The sequence below is a fragment of the Peromyscus leucopus genome, chromosome 19 (genome assembly GCF_004664715.2).
Source record: "Peromyscus leucopus breed LL Stock chromosome 19, UCI_PerLeu_2.1, whole genome shotgun sequence".
Classification (NCBI taxonomy): domain Eukaryota; kingdom Metazoa; phylum Chordata; class Mammalia; order Rodentia; family Cricetidae; genus Peromyscus; species Peromyscus leucopus.
This window is the reverse complement of record NC_051079.1, coordinates 73,957,422-73,980,309: the sequence shown is the minus strand read 5'-3', so window position 1 is coordinate 73,980,309 and position 22,888 is coordinate 73,957,422. Positions and strand designations below refer to the sequence as shown.

The following is a 22,888-nucleotide window of genomic DNA, read 5'->3' as shown; positions in this document are numbered from 1 at the left end:
TTCATACACTGTCTTAACCATTGAGTTTAGTTGAATTATCTTGCAGGAACAAGAGTGATGGGCCTTTTTACTACAGCATGGTCAATTTAGCAATAGCTACAACAGAAAAAAATGACATCTCCTTGCTGTGGAACGGTCTGTATGTCAAATTGCTCTGATTGGTCAATAAATAAAACACTGGTTGGCCAGTGGCCAGACAGGAAGTAGGTGGGACAAGGAGAGAGGAGAATTCTGGGAAGTGGAAGGCTGACACGGAGAGACACTGCAGCCGCCGCCATGACCAGCAGCATGTGAAGATGCCGGTAAGCCACCAGCCATGTGGCAAGGTATAGATTTATGGAAATGGATTAATTTAAGCTATAAGAACAGTTAGCAAGAAGCCTGCCACAGCCATACAGTTTGTAAGCAATATAAGTCTCTGTGTTTACTTGGTTGGGTCTGAGCGGCTGTGGGACTGGCAGGTGAGAGAAATTTGTCCTGACTGTGGGCCAGGCAGGAAAACTCAAGCTACATCTCCTCCTCTGACAATCTTTAATTTCCAGTAGTTCCTTAGGAAGGGGATAAGGCTTTGTCTTAGTTAGAATTTCTATTGCTGTGAAGAGACACCATGATCACAGCAACTCTTATAATAGGGGTGGTTGGCTTACATTTCAGAAGTTTAGTCTGTTATTGTCATGGCAGCAAGTAAGGCAGCATGTAGGCAGACATTATGCAGGAGAAGGAGCTGAGAGTTCTTACACCCTGATCCTCAGGCAACAGGAAGTGGTTTGTCTCACAGAACATGGCTTAAGCCTTTATGAGACCTCAAAGCCTGCCTCCACAGTGACATTCTTCCTCCAACAAGACCACACCTACTACAAAATAGTTCTACTCCCTACACTCCCACAGTATGGGTACTCTTTCTTTAAAAGAAACCAGAGCCAATGCAGAGATTGAATGGGGTAGAGTGAGTAGTAGAATCTGTACCACCTCTTGTCTTTAAAAATAAACACAGAGTCCCCTGACAGTTGCAATTTCGTTTAGTCATGATTAAACACCTAAAGAGGTTCATAGGATAGTTCAAGACTTAAAAACCTTACCACATTCACCTGCTTGCTCCGTGTCCTTCCTCCTATACAGATCTACTAACACATTAATGTGCCCAAGCTTTTGTTCTAGAATGTTGCCATTTCGTTTAAAAGTCATTATCTACAAACACCTAAAGCTCAGCCTTCATGGAATTCAAGTTCAATCCTTACCACAGTTTGGTCTCCCATTATTCACTACAGGTGACCCTTCTCTGGATAAGATCTATAACTAGACACATTAATTCCTTTCCTACAGCTTTGTTCTAGAATTTCCATACACACAAAGCCTGTTCACAGAAGTGTGTTTGTAACTCCCTTCCACACACACACTATGGTTAACTCAAAAAGACCTCTATAGTCCTGATTCTGCTTCTTCTATTTGTAAATAGTCACATCATGAATGGATTTCCAAAGTTATTTCTTCTCTGCTTTTCCTTGGATATGCTGACTGACCGATCATATTTCTACCTAAAGCGGTCACCTACATTAATAAAGGAGATATCAGTACATATTCTTTTTTTTTTTTTTTTTTGCCAAAAGCTAAGAAGCAACATGTGGTGTCTATAAATTTTAACTGTAACAAGCAAACTCTTTATCAGTTTCATTGTAAACTATGCGGGGTCGGGAGAGATCATTCAAATACTCACAGTGACCCATTTCAAGCTTAACCTATGCTTTGAGAGTTTAGTCTCATATATCAAAGACTATCCACAAAATAGGAAGCCCACCATGGCAGTAGACCTGATTTCTTGTTTTTTCTCCCAGCATCCAACGCCACTCCCTGCCCTCTCAACCTCTAATTGAACAGAAAAGGGCTGTCACAATAGAACCATCTTGGTTTAGCTCTGCAGGCAGCGTCCCCTTTGGGTCACAGACTGCCAGAATCTGTGACAGGCAGGTGCACAAGGCATTGTTGTTCTGGGACTGTACAAAAGACAGCTTATTTGCCAGCTGGCAGAAGGAGGCGTGTGTTTACACTCCACTTTAACACTGAAGCGACAAGGTGCCGCTAAAGAAAGCAAGGTGCTGTGATTACAGTCCCTGTTTATAAAAGATTTTCATTCATAAGGGTGAAGAAAAACAAGCACTTTCCTGATAATCCGAAAATTGCATATAAGATAAACTTAGCTCTCTGATCAACCAGGTATTTAAAACTTTGTGTTACAAATACAAAACGGTTACTTTTTAAAATTCCTTTTGATATAGATGTTTGAACCCAGGGCCCCCCACGGGCTAGACAAGGGCTTTGTCACCAAGCTGTATTCACAGTCCTCTTTTCCTTTTTCATTTTGAGATAGGGTCTCACTAAACTGTCCAATCTAGCTTTGTAAACTCACTCCCTCCATAGTCTAAGCTAACCCTGAACTAAAAGGGCAACCATCTTGCCTTTTAGTCTTGCCTCATCAGTCTCCCAGCTGAGAAGAGGGGATGACAGGTCTATGCCCTCAGTCTCAGCTAGCAAATACCCTTAAACTGACACAAAAAAAAAGAAAAAGAAAAGTAGTGTCTAAATTATTATAAAGCAAAAAAACTTTTAAAAAGATTTGCTCCCACACAGAGAGACCTGCAAATGTCAGAGCTGCGAGCAGGGCCATTCTTTCATCGTTTCTAAGACTCTTTAGTTACTTGTTTGGAGAAATGGGCAAGTCTCCTGAATATTTATATATATAAAATCAGGAGTGGAAAGGCCAAAGTCCTACTTGAAGGTCCAACTTCCTCTAAATTCTTTTTTTTTATAAAGTGGGGGGAGGGGCAAAAAGGTTTATGTTTTTGCTCGACCTGAAAAATCCCACCACCAAAATTCTCTGGCATCTATCAACCTTAATATTTCCTTTACTGGTCACCAGAACAGAGTAAGTTTAGTCCTGGACTCACTGTCTTCTCCCTACTTAGGGATCTGCTCATGTTGACCCACGTATCTTTTCTTCCCATGTAATACTCGATTTCTAAAATGCAAATCCGGCCATATCCCCTTTCTGCTTGCCTTTCCTGATATCACTAAGCACTTGGGGTAAAGTATCTGTTCTCTGGAAAGACCCCAGAGCGCCCTAGAGTTTGCAGACTTGCCTCCCTCCACAACCATTGCCTCATTAGCTCTCAAGCTACTGCTTTGATTCCAGAAAGGCTTGCTGTCCTCTCTGCACTTCAAGTCTCATGTGCTCTCCCTGTTGTCTTGAGCACCTCCTGCTCCTGCCTAGTTGCCATGGCGCTGTTTCTCATGCATTCTAACAAGACCTAGACCACCTCTGTGTAGTCGTCTTTACATCGCCTTTTCCTTCACACCTTCCTCATCAACAGCTCAGGGATCCAACCCTACTGCTTGCATGGTTTCTTCACATATATGTATAAGTATTAAATTAAGAAAAGCTGAGGACTGAGTCTAAAGTTCTCTCTCTCTCTCTCTCTCTCTCTCTCTCTCTCTCTCTCTCTCTCTCTCTCGACCCCCCCCCAGTGTGTGTGTGTGTGTGTGTGTGTGTGTGTGTGTGTGTGTGTGTGTGTGTGTGTGTAGGGTTGCATGTGCATATGAGAGCACAGATACACAGGTGCCTCCCTGTGTGGAGGTCAGAGGTCAGCTTTTGAAGTTGTTTCTCATGGTTCATTCACATTTTTACGGAGGCAAGGTTTCTTACTGACCTGGAATTCACCAAGTAGGCAAGGATAGCTGGATCTTAAGCCCCAGAGATCTGTCTTTCTATATTCCCCAGCTCTGAAAATTTAAATTCTCACCACTGCACCAAATTCTCCTTATACTGGCTCTAGAGATCAAACTTTGGTCCATATATTTTCAAGACAATCATTCTACAGATGAAGCCATTTTTCCATCCCTCTTCCTCTCCACTGTACTTTCATTAATGGATAATAATGATCTGGGCTTTCCAGTGTCACTAAATCAATTAATTAAACAAAGAGTTGACTTTATTCAATGAAGAGTTGGTGTATGTCCAGTAAATCAGTCACGTTGTAACTCTACCTTATACACTGGAATGAGCATAAAAAAGAGGATAAAAGGAAAATAAGTAATATGTACTTAGAGGACAGTTCCTCTGAAGACAGACCTGTAAGGATAAATGTACTCTTTGCTGTTCTAAAAGGTGTTTGCAAAGTGTTTGCCTGCACCTGAATCAGACCCATGTTACATTCACTGTGCTGCATATCACAGTTAAACCATTATATTGTGTTTCTAGCACTCAAAAATTGGGGTGGTCAACAATAGGTCTGGAGTATTTGTATCCGAAAGACTGGAGCAGCTTGATAACATAACCCCCACATGTGGGAAATCATAACAATTCCAAGGAGCTTAGCAGTTGTTACAGAAGAACTGTGCTCTCTCTGTGAAGAGGTGTGAGCTCTCCTAGGACCTCTGGCCGACACTTACCCTGTACACCTTCATTTCACATACTAGAGATACATGATTTCATAAACCCTACCCACTTCTTCCTCAGATGTAACTTTAATTTAAAACTGCATATTGACGATGAGGATAGTTGTTTAACACCATTCCTAACAACAACTCCAGCCTGACACTGGGATCAAGGTTCCAGAGAGGCAGACTTGCTTCACTCATATGTACAATCTGTTAACCAGATCCCATGCTGCAGCTTATTCTGGAAAGTTATGTTAAACAGGTGGATAACAATTCTCATTTCAAAACACAGGATACTGCTCACTTATGGCACGTTTGACACAAATCCTAGAGCTAATAGATAATGTGAGAACTAGACGCTCCTCAAGTCCGTTGTTGTGTGTGGGTTTCAGCTTTGGGACTGACCTTAGATCGTGGCGGGGCTCGGATGTACCACTTGCAATCCACGGCTTCACTGGCCGAAGCTTTGCCTTCCTTCAAAATCTGTATGGACTCCACAATTCCTTCAGGACCGCCCATCTCAAACTCACAGGCTAAATAATAAAATGCCAAACACACACAAAAATGGAGCTTAAATAATAAACCCAAAGTATACTTCATCACATAAAACAAAGACCTCTGGACTTTATCAAATTTCTGTTTTACCAACCTGGCAATGGTTTCAAAACTCCAAGGTCCTTAAAGTCAGGATCTTAAAAATTGAAAAAAAAAAAGACAATTAGTTTTTTTTTTTTTCTGCATGTATTCCCTTACTGTGATATTGAGTAACATTTTATCAAATTATCCAGGAAGAAGCCTGGATATACATTAGGAGAATTTAGGTGATAAAATAATAAGTACATGATAGTATTAACTCATAAATTTTAAGTGTATGTCAACATAACCATATATCACTACTTTTTTTCTCAATACAAAAGGAGCTATTTTAAACCATTGCTGCATCTTATGCTCACCTTATGATGATATGTTTTTGTACAGTATATCCATGGGTAAGTCATGGTTTGAGTCACCCCCACATATTACAAATAGAATTTGTATTCTCGTTCAAAAGACTATACAAGTTTTTGAAATACATTCTTGTTTCAGCAGCATGAAGGTCATGTGCGAAAGTGAAAATCCCTCCCTCTCGTTGAAAGATTTGTCCTGTTTTCTGCCGTCTCTGATTCATACCATGCTGGCTTTTATAATAAGTACTCCTTCATTCTCTACCTTTTAAACTTAACATCCCTTTTCTCCTTTCTTGTTCTCTGTGAACTTAGTCTCAGGAACTAGTTCCTCTTTGCTTATTTGCATACTTCATGGGATGTTTGACTCATCATAAGCTTTGCAAATGTCCTTGTTAAAAGCTAAAATGATGTCATCAATCCCATTTCCTGGGTTTGGTTGTAAAGTAGGAACACAGCCCATGAAATACAAAGTTGACTCTGAAGACTGCATCTGAGAATGGTTTCCCAAGAGAACACAGGAGGCATTTTCAGCTTTTCTTGTTATTTTGGAGATCCTTGGGAATCATATGCAGTGGTTTTCTTCATTATTGAGAGGCCCCAAGATCAGAACATGAATACATCAACTCTGATGACAAGCCAAATGGAACAAAACCCATATGAGGAACATTTCTATAATTTGAAACAATCTATGTCCATAGAGCATGGCCTGTTTGAATGGAATTCCCTCTATCCTGCACTGAACTCACCAATGGCTGTGGCATAATGATATTTGATTAGAAACTTTGTGTGAGTAATTTACAATTGAATATGGAATTTAGGTTGTCATTTCTATAATAAAACAGATACTGGAAAAAAATCTTACAGAATTTGAAGTATTTTGTAAAATTCTGCTAAAAAGTGAACCCGAATTGCAGAATGAAAAGTCATTTTTCATTATGGCAAGAATTAGGTACACACATTAAGATCATGGAGTTTATGTAGCGTCTGTGTCTAGCTGCACCTCATCCTGTACCCTAATGGGTAAGCATACTAAATGTGCATGTGCAGACTTGTGTTAGCAGTTTTCATTGTTTGCTTCCTTCCAGCTAAATATTGATGCAAACTGGTCTGTTGACAGTGAGAGATATTTATTAACCATGGCATTTCCCAATTGTGTCAACTATTTGCACTCAGTTTACTACAAACACTACTAGAATTTATGTATATACATTGAATCAAGAAAAACAAAAAATATTTTTGATCAATATACCATTTTTCTAGAACTACTTGAAAACAGGTCTTTTAGTTTTACAGAACAAAAAATGTCTGTATATAATTTCCTTGGAAAACAAAGAAAAGGGGCATATATATCATTTACACTAAACTATCAGTAGGATTTTTTTTTCTTTCTTCCTTCAGCATCAATGGGCATCTCATTATTCTTCCAATAAATATGTATTAAATGCCTGATATGTGTAATAAAACAGCTACATTTTATGGAAAATTACTCATGTTTTCACCATTAAGCAGTCTACTAGTATAGAATAGAGTCATGCATATTTTTTGGAAAAGTCAAGCTTTGGAACAGGCTGTGGTTGTACACAACTCTAATTCAGCACTCTAGAATCAGAGGCAGGAGAGTGACTCTAAGTTAAAAAACATCTTGGTCTGTGCAAGTTTTGGGCTATATAGTCAAGTCTCATCTCAAAAAACTAAAAAGTAAAATAAAATCAAGAGTATGCTTGTAGGGTACAGCTCATTTGAAGAACAATTGAACATTTGCTTGGCTGGGGTAAAGCCATGAGTTAATTCTCAGCAACAACACCAAAAAGTACTTATATCTAAAACTAAGATTGCCCACCTTGGGTACCTAGATTTTTCTAATTCCTTATACTTTTTTGTTATTTGGCCTCTACTTAAATATATCTCTTAAAAATATACATCACCACCTTCATGATTAGAAAGTTTCAGCTGCACATGGCTATCTCTATAATTTTGTGGAGATTAAGTTAATGTTCTATCTTCCAGTTTGAAGGGAAACATTTATCATTTTTATGTCATGCCATATCAGATTGATATTAGTGCCAGTACTGGGAAATGAAAATTTATTTTTGTCTCTGTATTAACAATAATAGGAATGATGGCTTAAAATACTTTTGGAAAAATTATTTTGCACTTCTGTTTGAAATGTTATAATTATAAATTCCTCATATGTTCCAAAACAAAACAATCAAAAACACATTTGAAGCAGCCTAAATTGGATTTAAGAGTATAAAGTTTGATTGATTGTTCAAGGTTATTTGGGGCAATGACAAAAGTTATTATGTAGATGCACAGTAAAGTTGTGTGTAATAAGCCTTCTACTCTCTTGATGTCTCTCCAAATGTGTTCTCCACAAAGCAACCTGAATTAATTTGAAAGATATAAATGAATTCATGACAGTCACTTCCCATTGTCCTTTGAGTATGATCACAGCCCTTCATCTGTCCCTCACCAGACCACAGAACCCTCATCTGGCCCTGTTCTCCTCCCACACCCTTGTTTCCTCTGATAGCAAAATCTCATAAAAGCTTTCCCAGACATCCCAGTCTAAGGGAACATTGTCTGTCATTTTCTTTACTCCCTTGTTGTTTTTATTAGAATTTACAGTCATTTTTCTCTGTGCTTATGTTTTTACTGTCTACTTCTATGAGTCCATGACAAACACAACTCCGCAGTCACATATTTACTTAAGACCCACAGTATCATAGGTGGTCAATAATGTTACTGAATTAAACATAATTTTATATATACAGAAAAAGGCAGCACTTTATTCCTACTTCATTGTTCTGTATTTACATATGTTTGCAAGCTCTTACACTTTAACTTTTCCTATCCATATATAGGCCCAAGCTCATAGACAGACTTTCACTGTCAATACATCAATGTAGGTGCCCTACCAGAGGTCAACTCATGCTGATATTTGCTTGTTGGGCATACAGGTATACCTTATTTGCCCAGCCTCTCACAAGTGCAGGTTATCATGTAACAATTCTTGCTCCTAACATAATAAGGAAGGTTTAACTTTGTGAGGTGGGCTTATAAAACCTTTCTAAAAATGTCTCCAGATCCTTTTTCTACCATGATTAGTCTTAAAACAATATCTGCTGAACATGTCTAACTCTGTCAAGTTCCTTTCCAAAGCAAGTTTGTGTAGTACATACATATATGCACAAACATACAGAATCAATGAATGCAACAAAAGAATACATGATATGTTATGGACATAATTCCATATGATGACTTGAGTGTGATTACAAAAAACAAACCATTTGTTGGCCTTTCCAAAGATGCCCTGAGGTGGATCACTTTTGAGTACACATATGTGCGTGTTTGGAGCCCATCTTGCTTGGCGGTTTAGAGGACACTTGCTGTTTGAAGTTTTCTTCATTGTCGCAACTATGGTATCGCCTTGGTCTAGGCTCTGCCGCGCTGTGCTGAACTGTAAAACTTACTCTTGCACTTACATGAAGAACAGCAAGTATTAAGATTTTTCCACCTGTGTTTTAAATCTATCTCTCCATCTACAGGTTTACCTAGCTGCATAAATTGAAACCTTTTGTCAATTCTGACATTAAGTCCATTTGTTAGCAAACTTAATTGTTTTGTATGCCTTAAAACAGAAGAAAATCTGTTTCTATTGCATCTCTCCTCTGGTGAAGAACAAATTTCTTAGAAAAATAAAAGACTCACTTTCTCTTTCACACTTGTATAGTCTGTTCAAAAGGGCAAAATGATGAAGAAATAGCATTTTGAACAGATTTCTTACTTATCGAACAGATAGAAACTACATAAAACCAGTTATGATGAAATGTATACCAGTCTTACAGATGTTATAGATAGATTTTTACAGGTGTTTAGACAAATACTGTGTGATAATTTTATTATAAAATTTGGTAACTACTAATCTGAGTCAGAATTTTAGAAAAAAAAAGTCCTAGATATTTACATATAGGCATCATCACATCTTCAAAAGACAAATATTACTGAAGAAACCACACATACGGAAAACACTGAAGCATCTCACAGGGTAAGCAATTGTACTCCCTGAGAAATGCGAGTGCGCTCACGTGCACGCTCGCGCGTGCGCGCACACACACACACACACACACACACACACACACACACGAAGGGTCAAAGGTTGATGCAGCCATAGAACCTGCCTTGTTGAATGAATGTTGTATGGAGATCATTGAGGGAATCCAGGATGCTGTCACTTCCACAAAATTACAGTTACAGCAATTCCTGGACTGAAAGATTTAGCTCAAACGAGAGGGCAGAGTTCACATTGTTGCTGTACCTTGTATGTTCCAGAGCTGCACAAATGTGGTTCATTTTTATCAGAACAGTATTAAATACAAATGAATTAGCCAAAGTGTTCTTTTATTTGAATGCTGCTAATAAAACTAAGCTGCATAAAAATACTGCAATTGTCATTTAATGTTAAAACATATATGGTACAGCTTGTACTAAAGGTCTATTTGTATCCACTGCTCAAAAGTAACAGTGCTTCACATAATTGGTGCGTAGCCAGGAACCAAGACTCCAGCACAAACCATGGTAGCCAACATCCATGGAACAATCTTTTAAAGGTAAGAATTTACTTAAATCTCCTTGGTGAAGCACAAAGAATTATCTATTTTAAATGTGTGAACCCTAGAAGAAGTGTCTTAATGCTCTTTACTGTGAAATGCAAACTACCAATAAGGCATTTTTGCTCCAAACTGTCTGATCTGATGGTTTTCTTTAGAAAATCACTTTCACAGTTGTTTGCACTGTGAGCTGACATGTGTGTTTTACTCATGGAACATCATTTTTATTTGAAAGACAAATCGTAATTATTCAGATTTAGTTACTTGCCAGACTTTTTCTTGAAAATGAACAAAATGAAAATCTGTTGATTTAAAGGAAAACAACTGACAGTTTTGCCGACGACCAAATTCAGCTTCCAGTGAGGAGAACGCATTTGTCATTGTGTGCCTGACAGCGCCCCGAGACTTGGAGGACGTTAAAGTAAGGTGGTTTTCAATATGATGAAATATGACTTTTGAAATTTCATAAGCAATTGTATCAACATTTGTGAGTTCCTCATAGAAGACTGCCCAAAACACACTGTGCAGATTTAAATGGTCCCGGAAGGGTGTGCACAGGTACATGGCATATTTTAAGAAGAAGACACACTGATGTAGTTAATGTATTAGAATAAAGATATCATTGATGTAGCTTCATGGTTCTTATCGTGATTAAGCATGTTAAAACTGTCACTAGATGATGTTTTATGTATAAAACAATAACCACTATTAGTTGGAAAGACTATGAAAGTATTTTTCCTTTCATCCATTAGACAGCTCTATGAAGTTGGATTCTCTCTATAATGACTGTGAACAAAGCACACCATTAAGCAGAGGTAAAAGTCTATTCTTCTGGGAATCAGGCATTTTATTTGTAAAAATATAAAAACCAGTGCCATTTTCCACTAATGTGTCAGCAGTGTCTTAATGTATACTCTGTGTTTTAATTTGTAATTGGATTACTGGAGTAATATTTTCATGAATTATAAGTAGATTTTTACAATACTCCCAATTTAATTAGATAATTTGTCAAACATTTTACGACACAACCATTCCTCATGTTCTTTCAGGATTTTGATAATTTTTTTCAAAGAGGAATGACCAACAATCTCCAGAAGGCCTACCCTCACCAAACCTGTCACTGTCTCATGGACATCTCCTCCCAAAGAACTCAAGATGGCAACAGAATATAGGAGAGCTGGAGACACACTGGTGTGGCTGTCTCAGGAAGTTTCACAGTGTGAGCCAAGTCATAAGCAACTTACAAGAAATTACTGTTCAAATGACTACGAATGCGTGTGTCACAGACTTTTCCTCTAAATGGGGCCTGACAACTTCACAAACAATTTGACTGGAATTGACTGAAGCCTTAAGTAGTTTTAGTGTTTTCTCTGGAGTCTTGAAGAAAGCCCTAAGACTTTCTAGGAGCTAGGAGCGGTTTACTTAACTGTGTTAACACAAGAGTTTTGTTGTTTAAGATTGTACAACTCACATATTTCCATGTACCAAAAAATTCAAAGCTGTTCCAAGAAGGCAGCAATTCATGAGAAAACAGGCTACATGACCAGGCTGTATAATATATCTACAGCCTTCTCAATATAAGAATCAAGGTTAATATGTATGTATGTTTGTAATTTAGTTCAAACACCTGATAAGTTAGTCTTAGTCAGTCTCCCCCCCACCCGTGTGTGTGTGTGTGTGTGTGTGTGTGTGTGTGTGTGTGTGTACACCTTTAGTAACTCTTTTTAAACAGTTTCTTTATTCTTGAGAATTTAACACAAGGAATGAAATATGATGGTAGTATTGACCCTTACCTCTTCTCACAAACAAATTCTTCCCTCTCATCATGTCATTTTGTAATTATTGATGACAACATGCTAAGCCCAACTGGTGTTACTCAAATGTTCATGGTTTCAGGCGTCACAAATGCATGAGGATCCTACCCATGGGAACATCCTTTAAAGCCATGGATTCTCCATTCCTCAGAAATTATCACCTGCTAATTGCTCCTTAGTAAGAAAGAGGTGGGTCTGGAGATCATCTGCCCATCTGTGCCCGAATTTTGGCTTGCTTGATCTTATGCATGTCTTACGCAAGGAACCACAGCTGCTGTTCATGAGTGTGATTGCCATGTGATGTACAGAAGGCAGCAGCTCACAGCACTCCTCCAAAACCCTCTCATCTTTTCCAGTCTTTCACACTCCTCTTCCTTGATGTGTCCTGATCATTGGGGGAGAAGAATTGCTATAGGTGCCCTATTTTGGACTGAACACTTGGTCTCTTGCTCTTTTTATTTTTAACCAGTTGTGAGTCTCCCCATTTACCACAATCTATCACACAAAGAAACTTCTCCGACGAAGGTTGAAAGCAGCATGGGTGTACTAGTATAAACATAAACATTTAGGAGGCAATTTGACAGCATGGACATTGAACAAAATAATTTCAAATTAAATCTGTATAAAGATCAAATTGAAATGTCCTGGAAGGGTGGACAATGTCACTCTCAGAAAGCTTGGGCTTTTATATGAAAATTACAGTATAAGGCATGATATACCTCCCTTAATTTATTTGTCAGGGAGGCCCCAGAGGTCTCTAAAACAACACAGGCTATCACTGCTGTGGTGATATTGTGTTCCCTAATATATTGTGCATTCTAAATAAACTTATCTGGGGTCAGAGGACAGAACAGCCACTAAATATAGAGGCCAGCAAATGGCGGCACACACATCTTTAATCCTAGCATTCTTAAGGCAGAGATCCGCCTGGATCTCTGTGAGTTCAAAGCCACACTGGAAACAACCAGCCATAGTGACTCACGCCTTTAATCCCAGGAAATGATAGCAGGAAGCAGAAAGGTATATACGGTGTGAAAACCAGGAACTAGAGCCTGGTTAAGCTTTTAAGCTTTGGAGCAGCAGTTCAGCTGAGATCCACTCGGATGAAGACACAGAGACTTCCAGTTTGAGGAAACGAGACAAGCTGAGAAGTTATCTAGGAGAGGTGAGGTAGCTGTGGCCTGTTCTATCTCTCTGATCTTTCAGCGTTCACCCCAATACCTGGCTCCAGGTTTGTTTTTTATTAATAAGACCTTTTAAGATTCTTGCTCCTGCTTTTGTTTGCCCACCATAACCACAGCTAAGGCCCAGATCCTGGAGATGCTTACTTCACACTTTTGCTACAGGACATAAAAAAATCAATCACAAACTGACTGGGAAACTTCCTCCCTGTTGGCAAGGTTTTAAAATGCTAGAAAGTGTTATGCAGGTTGCTAAGGAAAAAAAGACATTTGTACTTACCTAATGTTAGACCCTCATACTCTAATAGCAATAGTCAGGCAGGATATGCACACTGGTGTAACAGTTTCACAATTGCTAAAGGTAACTAACAGCTTTCTCATTGGATTTAAGACCTATTCCACAAGAAGGAATTTTATGCCAGATACCATGATCCTGATCAAGAGTTCATGGCTGTGAAGTCACAGGACAGTCTTAGAAAGAGTTAGTAAATCCTGTCTCTAGTTTCCATAATCGCTGACATTCTGAGTTATGTCCTCTGTCCTCACTGTTTCTCCTCTCACTGAAAACCAGTGAATGCCACAATAGACTGAATCTTTATCATTTCCAGAGTTATTCAACAACTGCTGCTATTCATTTTGGCTTTGGGTAAACAGTTTTCAAGTAGAATCTAACAGGTTACTTTCTCAAATGGATCAGAAATCAAATATGAGAACAATAAAAATACGACATAGTGTTATTTGCAATTTCCTTAAAATAATGCAGCATAGATATTTAATTGTAGAACATATTAGACATAGGAAACAAACACAATATTTTGGCAGAAAATTATATTCATGCTACAAAAGATCAGGTAAGATATAGAGTGAATTTATCGTTTTAAGCATTTCACAATTTCTGGATCTACAATTTTCTGAATCTTTTATAAAGTAAAAATAGCATTGCAAATTTTGTGTGTCACAAGGCTTTATGAATGTTTATACAAATATAAGGTTGCAAATACTTTTTATTATATGCATCTAACTGAAACAAAGATTGCTTTGTTATTTAAGTATCACTAGTTAAGAGCTAGTTGGTGGCTGCTGGAGAATGAGAGGGGAGAGCCAGTTTTCTCCATGTATGTGACCCCTTAGGTTTCCTATGCTCTAGTAGATGGCTGTATGCCCATGGACATATGGGCAATATTAATTAGACTCAGTCGATTATAAAAACATAATAAAGGAGATGACATGATATCAGAGGGGGAAGTCTGGGAGGAAAAGTAAAGGATAGATACAATCAAAACACACACTCTCTATATATAGAATGCTCAAAAAAGTATTTTAAGATATCAAAAATCCTATTATTTTAACTTAGTTATGTTGTCAAACAGCTGTTGATACTGAACTAATTAAGATCTACCAAGCATTATTTTATTGACTTTAAATCAGATAATCTATCCTTTGTACTCCAACAATATGATCTGAGATACATAAGGACATTACTCCTATTTTAGACTAAAGAAACAGATACAAAAAAATCAAATAACTTACCTAACAACATACTGTTTGTAAGTAGTAAGGCTTGGGATCAGAATGAAGCAATTTATCTCATAATTACATAATATCATTTTTCTACATTACTCATAAGGATAATTAATTATTTTGGATACTCAGAAGCCAGTAGTATTAATCTGGGGAAACAAATTTGTCATGCATAAGTAGAAACTTGGGAGAGAGAAGGAAGAAATAAACAAAAGACCAAAAAGGAGATAAACAGGAGGATAAAGACTAAAAAGGAGGAGCAGATGTCTATTTATTTGTGGTAGCCATGAAAGAACATTTCTGTCTCTCACTCTTCCTTCCTTTCTCTCCTTTCCTCCTGCCATTCTTCTCTCTCTCCCTCTCCCTCTCCCTCTCCCTCTCCCTCTCCCTCTCCCTCTCCCTCTCCCTCTCCCTCTCCCTCTCCCTCTCCCTCTCCCTCTCCTTCTCCCTCTCCCTCTCTGCTTTCTTCCCTGTCTGTCTTTCTCTGTCCCTCCCTTTCTTCTTTTCCAGCTCTCTTTGTTCAAGGGCATCCGTGGAGTTTTGGCTTGATGACAATTCCTACCTCTGCATCAGTGCTCTCACAGTGTTCTTATTCACTGCCTGAAGTAACCAGAACATAGGTCACTTGAACATTGCAATCAGTGAGTCCTTTTTAAGGAACTAATTGAATGGGAGCAGATCTTGCTGGTACTGTGGCTAGCAAATATAACACTTCCACTGATCTTGATCTGTTAATTTCTGTGTATTCACCTCTCAATCTTCAACTTTTATTGACACAAACAAGAAGTCTTCCGTGCCTATCAGGGAGAGTTCTGTATTGAAGAACATGGGGGAGTGAGAGCTTGTATTGTAGCAGTGGTGTGAAATGGGCTAAGTTCTGTGCCTCCTAGAGTACGAGAAGGACACATTCAACAACAAACCTGAGAGGTTAGAAGCCATAGATGGTGCTTTGAGAGCTGGGTTCACAAGTGTGTCACAAGCTGTGAAGGGGGAGAATGCTGTGGTTCCCCACATCTAGGACTGAAACACTGAACATGGTAGCTCATTGTAGATTAGTGCATGAGTGATGGAATAGCATTACTTTCACACTGCATTCTACTTGTATCAATATTAAATAAATCACATTAATTGAAATCATTGCAACATGTTTTTGTTTTCTCAATGTTTTTTATGAATCTAAATGCAACTGTGAAGGTGCCTTCAGTGTTAGAGCTCAATAAATACACTCAGAGGAAAAAAATAAAGTTGTATAAGTCAGAGGAAAAAAAATAAAGTTGTATAAGTCATGTAAATAGAGACGGAAGGCAAAATCTATTCTGCTTCCAATAAATTTGAAGAGCTTCAGTCTCCTCTAAATAGAGTTGGAACCACTTCTTATTGGAAACACTGGGAGAGTCCTCTGTTGCTGCCCTTGGCAAAGGTACCAGGGCTACTATGCCAGACACCAGAAGTGCACATGGGCATGTTGAGCCATCATGGATCTGGAAGAGAAGAGCAAATGGAGAATGCCAGAAGCTGCCACTGCCAACAGATTGGCATGAGTGCTTTTGCGAGGCACCTCTTGATAAATCCCAAATCAGCTCAAGGAATGCTTTGAAGAGGACACATTTCTGCCAATCTGGATGAGGGTCAGAACTAGGCACATTTTGCCTTTAACTCACTGTGTTCTGGCCCTTTAGTCTTTGAGGCTGGAGATTAAACACAAGGCCTTGAGCCTACTCTGCACATGTGTTATCACTAAGCAACATCACCAGGTCTCTAACTTTTCTGATTGAAACTATTCCACCTTCCAAGCTTTAATTGCTTCCCTAAAAGATTATAATACAAATCTACTTGATGTGGTATTAATAGAAATACTTGCATTGTCTGCTCAGCATACAAATGATGTTAGATACTTGCTAAATATACAATCATTCACCGTTCCTTTAACATGAGGCATCGCATCCTACATTAAAAAAAAAAAAGCCCTCAGGATCATTTGGTCTAAAAGTCATGATTAGATGGTAAACAACAGGAAACTAAGTTAATCAAAGTAGTTGTAAAGCAATTGAAACAGTGTGTCTGATGTCACACTTCTCAACTTAGGTGTTTCTGCCTAGGTACATGTAATCATATGGGAATTACCTGTCTTGTATTCCAGCATCAAGAAATGCGTTAACTCATGTGATAGTTATCTTCACTGTCATCCCCATGGGATTTAGAATCATCTAGAAGAAATGCCTCTGGATGTATCTATGAGGATGTTTCAGGAGACGTTTAACTGGGGAGGGACTACATACCCTAAAGGTGCACTCTACTATTCCATGGACTGCGCTGAACAAAAGGAAAGATAGAGGAGGCCAGGTGCCTGCCATTACCCTGTTCTCTGCTTTCTGGTCTACACAGATGTGAAGAGTCACAGCTGAATGTTTCCACCAGATCTTCCATGCCTTTCCCACCATGATGGCCTGTACCCCCTCCAACTGTGTCATAAAACAAATTCTTTTTTAAGCTCCTTTGTCACAGCATAAAGAAAAATAACAATGCAAATAGAATAGAAGTAAAAATTTACCCAAAATTTCAGTATTTTTTTTCATTTGTTGTATATTTTTGCATTCTCTTGGACATATTCCTGCTTACTTATTACAGGGATGCAGAAGGTGTGAGTGGGTGTACAAAGCTGGTATTTTTTTATGGATAGACTACTGCAGAACAGATGTGATACATCTTGTGTTAATGAAGGACCTTCTCTTGGTAAAGTTTCAGTTCTAGAAAGTGTAGATTCCACCTGGGAGACTGGGCAAATCCAACCTGGAGCTGCAGACAGAACTGCACTACCAGAGTGGTCCATTTCTTCTCCATTCTCTCAAGGATTGATAGGAGTAAGGATATTTCTCATCTTTTTCCAAATATTACTGTAGATATTCACTGCAGTAGAAGTCTTGGGATGTTTAAGTATTTAGAATTTTGTAATTGTTTCTTTTCATTGGCATTTAAAATACGCAGTTATTTTGTTTTTTCTTCTCATATGTGGAGTTCTATTTGTAGTCAGTCACTTTTGACATTATTTTTACAGTGGAAGGTGTACAGACCTTGGGTTTCTCCTTCCACCATGTGAATCTGGGGCATGAACTCACATCACCAGGCTTGGTCTTGGGTGCCTTCTGATAGGGCTTTGAATGATTCATTAACCCTTGGACTGTAGTTTAAGACCCAACCATTTACAGAGATGTTTGCTGATTTGTGGTCCTATGCATGTCTGTGGTTAAACACAAAGGCACCAAAGTCAATTTGAATAAGAGAAGTAAAATAAGACTTTGCAGAGCAGTGGTCTAAAGAAAAGTCAATCGATATTTCAGTTTGAGGTTCGGTTCTGTTAGAAAGAGAGTGGACAGGTTGCTGTCTACTTTAGCCCCTTAGAGATTTATTATTTTTTAAATCAGTCATTAACTTCTCCTGAGTACATGAGCTGGAAACTTCAACAACAAATTAGCTCGGCTCTGCCTGCTCCAGTGATCCACACTCATCAATAGTCTCCGAGCACTCATTCTCTCATTGGTTTTCTCTGTCGTTCTGTCATGTTTTCCAGGAACAAGTTCCTAAATTTGGAAACTGGTTCCCACACACTGAAGGAAGCTCACTAGCAATGCCACCTTCTGCAATAGCCTAACTTTTCATTTTCCAACTCCAACCTCTTCCTTCCAGATGTTTTGTATGGCAAACTACCTTTTAGTTATCTCTTTATTTTCAACCAATTTAACTGGTGTAAAATAGAAGGTGAAAAATAGAGCAACAAGAGCAAAAATATTTTATTAATAAATCTGTAAATGTGAATCCTGTGAATTTCTTTTTGATTATGGGTGATCTTTCATTTGGCTGTTTCATTGACTCCCGCACTTCTGAAACCAGTTTGATGACTCCCACTTCAACAGTGTGTTGGAACCTGGCAAGCAGACCCGAGCATACAGTTATTATTCATATAATTGGTGCTCCCAAGGTGATTGCTCCCTTACAATTATAATCATAGATGTTATTCTAGCATATTCTAGCATCTTGAAAACATAGATGTTTTCAAGGAACTTTGGTGAGTAGAAAGCGACCAAATGGTTAGTTTGGTCTTTAAGCAGTGAGTTTACTGTTTGGCATATACATGTTTATCCTTATCGAATAGAAGAGAGTAAATGAAAGATTGAAGAATTCATATACAGTCAGAAAGTCAGTAAGAAGAGCCAGCATTAGAGCCTAGAGACTCATTTGCTTAACTGCACAGCTGTTCTCAGTCACAACTAACACACTGCCACCAACCCATGGGTCCAACATGGGCACCAACTTCATAGCCAGTTCATCTGCTTCATCTAATATTTCATCTAATATGAAGAAAAGTGTGAAATCACATGCCCATAATTCCAGCACTCACTCATTAGGCCGAGGAAGAACGAGTATAAGATCAAGAGAGCAGCCTGGGAGACATGGTAAGAGCCAGTCTCAGAAAAAAAATAATAAAGACTCTTCAAAGAAGCAAAGCATAAATTATAAAATAGTGACTATTCTAGGATCCTCATAAGAAAGACATTAAGAATAAAGAATTTAGTTAAAAAATAAAATTCATCCTATTAGTACACCACGAGTCTCAAAGTTGAGTGCACATATAACCCTGGATTAGCACTTCAAGGATACACAGGTGTGGTAAAATTACAGTATCCTTTTCAGTAGAGGTACATTTAGGTGGTATATCGACACATAGTCTCTGGCAACACAATCTAGTAATGTCATTAAATTATAATTTCCATAGAAAGTGCTTCCTCCCACCAAAGGCTCATGAGTTGAACCTTTATTACCACTAGGTGGAGCAAGTGAGAAGTAATAATATAATAACAGTGTAGTGGCTGATAGTTTAACTAAATGATCAATTTATTGTTGGGTTTATTAGAAATTCAGGCCCAGCTGAAGAAATAAACTATTATGTGCATCATCTGAGGCTTTAACTTGTCTCCAAAGATTTCCTTCCTCCCTCTCTTCCCTCAATACTCTCGTTTTTTATTTATTTTTTCATCCCTCCGCTGTTACACTCTGCATAGTGTCCTCCATGAGGTGGCCATCAGTGTTTCACCACAAGGTTCACAAGATGATGTCCTTCCTCAATCACATGATGGCTCACAAGAAAGATAGTAAAGTGACAATGGACTGAACCCCCTGAAACCATGCACCAAAAATAATTCCTTCTTTAAGTGGTTTTCTTTCTTCTTTCATAGCAAAGAAAGGCTAACATTATCATTGTGTACTTACTAGTACTTTTATCTAAATATGCTCAGATAACTTCAAAGAAATCCAAATGTTGTCATTTAACATCTTGTGTATTAATAACTATTCTATCTGTGATAAAGCACTGTGACCAAGGTAACATATGAAAGTAAGCATTTAATTGGGCTTAACAGTTTTAGAGGGTTAGAGTCCATGATGCGAGAGCAAAGGCATGGCAGCAGGAACAGCTGAGAGGTCACATCTTGATCCACAAGCAGGAGACAGAAGCACACTGGGAATGTCATGAGACTTTTGTAACCCCAAAGCCTGCCTCCAGTGACACTCCTTCTCTAGCGAGGCCACACCTCCTAATCCCTCCTAAGCAGTTCCACCAGGTGGGGAAGGAGTGGCCAAGAGTAGAGCCTATGGGAGTCATTCTCATTCAGACCACCACAACAGGCTCTAACAGGAAGTGGTGAAGTAAGGGGTAGAACAATGGAGAGTATTTTTTAGTCTCTCACAACCTTAGTTTTTGTACTCACTGTATATGTGTCATAGAGATAGCAGGAAAGCTGGGATTCACTTATTCTTTTCATTATGGAAAGACTCTGAGGTCATAGTTAAGAACAGGCCCTCAAGACAGTCTGTCAGGGCTTAGCATACTATTTCCCCCTTTATATCTCTAGCCTGTGAGATGCTGGAAAGTCACTGAATCCTACTGACACATTATTTATTCATCACAAAATGACTGACATAGTATTGATGGTGGTTAAATGTATAAGTATCTATAAGAAAGATATTAGAAAGAAAACAAAAATATTTACAAATTAAAAACAGACAAAAAATCTATTTATTTAGGTAACAAATTAGCTATTTGTTATTTATTAATTCTGTATGTGTAGCCATATCTATCACATAACCAAAACTCATTAACTAATTGCCTGTAAATTTAATAATCCTTAGAAATAGACCAATATTAGTCTTCACTAACCTATCAAAACCCAATAATTAAAAATGTTGAGTTCAACATCCTTAGTCATCAGGGAAATGCAAGTTAAAACTACTTTGAGATTTCATCTTATACTAGTCAGAATGGCCAAGATCAATAAAACAAATGACAGTTTATGCTGGCAAAAATGTTTGGTATGGGGAAAACTCATCCATTATTCCTGTGACTTCAAACTTGTACAGCCATGATAGAAATCAGTGAGGTAGTTCCTCAGGAAGATAGGAATCAATCTATCTGAATATCCAGCTACACCACTCCTGGGCATATACCCAAAGAACCCTACGTTCTACTATAAAGACATTGTCTCAAACATGTTTGTGACTACTCTGTTCCTAATAGCCCTGAATTAGAAAGAGTCTAGATGCCCATCAGTGCATGAATGGATAAAGAAAATGTGGTACATTCACAAAATGGAATGTTACTCAGCTGTTTGAATAATGAAACCATGGCATTTACAAATAAATGGACAGAGCTATCAGGTAATCCAGAAACAAAAGTGACAAAAGTGCTTTGTATTCACTTCCATATGGATCTTCGCTGTTAAGAGATTGACGTTATTTCATATATGGAGACAGATTAGGTATAGAGTAAGAAACTATGGGTGGTGCCTACAGAGAAAATATGGAATACACAGTTACAGATGGACTGGGGACTGGAATGGGAGGATCAAATGTGGAAGGGGGAAGAGGAGGTGAGGAGAGAGTATGGGAAGGGACAGCTAGAACGAAGGTCGATTTGAGGGATTATATGAAAACCTAATACATTAGAAGCTTCTTCAAATATTTTCATAAAAGAAACAAAACTAAATGGAATCACCAAGTAATGGAGGAGAGAAAACCCCAGCTGGACATCCCTTGCCACCAAATGAAACTTTCAGTGTCAGGAATGGGTTAAATCTAGTTGAGTTATTGATCCAAGGAGCCCCATGAAAAACCCCAGCCAACTCTGGCCTATGCCAACACAACTGGTTGCTTTCCACAAATTTCCACAAAATATAGGTAAGGCCCTATTGCTGAAGACAACATCCTCATAACCCACTGAAAATAGACAAGTTAAGCTTCTACACACCTATAGTCTTCACCCCCGCTTAATAATGTTCATGTCATTGTAAGGTACTCTTTATACTGCCAAAGGAGAAAGGCAAACACCAACCCAGCTATGATCTCTGTGATCTACAGTAGTGACTTCCTGTACATAGCAATAAAATGACTACTAACAACATTCTGCTATACTCATAGATCAGTGTCTTACCCAGACATCATCAGAGAAGTTGCCTACTGCAGTATATGGGAGCTCATACCGAGACCCATAACTGGACAAGGTGAAGAGAGTGAGAGACTGTGGAACACTCAGTCCTAAATGGGATGTCTTCATCAAACCCATCCTGTCGGGGCTCAGGGAACTTTGGGAAAGAGGAGGTGCAAAGATCATAAGAGTCAGTGGGGGAGGGAAGACACCAAAGAAGCAGGGCCTTCCAGACACAACAGGGCAGATGCACACATGACCTCACCAAGACTGTGGCAGCATGCACAGGCCTGCACAGGTTCCAGCCAGATGAGGTCCTAGCACTAACAGGGGAAGCAGACACAAGCCCTATGTATAACCCAGAAACAATCTCCAAATGACAACCACTCATACATGAAAACTTAGTTTTCTCTAATGGAGTCTCTCTGGATATATGAACCATACTGAAGGGCAAATCCCATGCCCAGTAGTAGATGGCCAACACAAAATGAACTCAATGGTAGTTTGGAAGCTGTTTTGTCTCATAATGTTTTGTTCCTGCATTATTTACTTATCAGTACTAACCAGTACACTTTTGAATAATAACTGTCAAAACATAAGGACAATATGAGTCTAGAAAAGTGGGAGACAGAAGTACAGCTGGTGAAAGAGAGATTCAAGAAAACGGTAATTAAGTTGAATCTTCAATAAAAACACGAAATGAAAGCATACCAGTATTGGCTAACAGACAAAGCTGTTTTGCTAATCCACAGCCTTCATGATACATTTTCCACAGAAATATGGGAACTCAGGTTTGTTAAATGAAATAAAAACCAAATGTTGACATATACTAGTATCTTGCTGAGTATAAGTTTTTATTACTGTTTTGAGTTTTTGTTTTGCTGTTGTTGTTGTTTTTAACTGAAATCAT

General features: G+C 38.5%; 1 protein-coding gene across 4 annotated transcripts in view; it reads right to left on the bottom strand.

The window, feature by feature from the left end:
- Positions 1 to 22,888, bottom strand: part of Neto1 (neuropilin and tolloid like 1) — a 114,217-nt gene that overhangs the window by 36,311 nt on the left and 55,018 nt on the right. For all 4 annotated transcript variants that reach the window (XM_028873860.2, XM_028873861.2, XM_028873862.2 and 1 more), the window contains exons 5-6: positions 5,081 to 5,122; positions 4,837 to 4,964 (exon numbers count right to left, since the gene is read on the bottom strand). In XM_028873860.2, the coding sequence (XP_028729693.1) occupies positions 4,837 to 4,964; positions 5,081 to 5,122 (170 nt within the window). The remainder of the gene's footprint in view (positions 1 to 4,836; positions 4,965 to 5,080; positions 5,123 to 22,888) is intronic.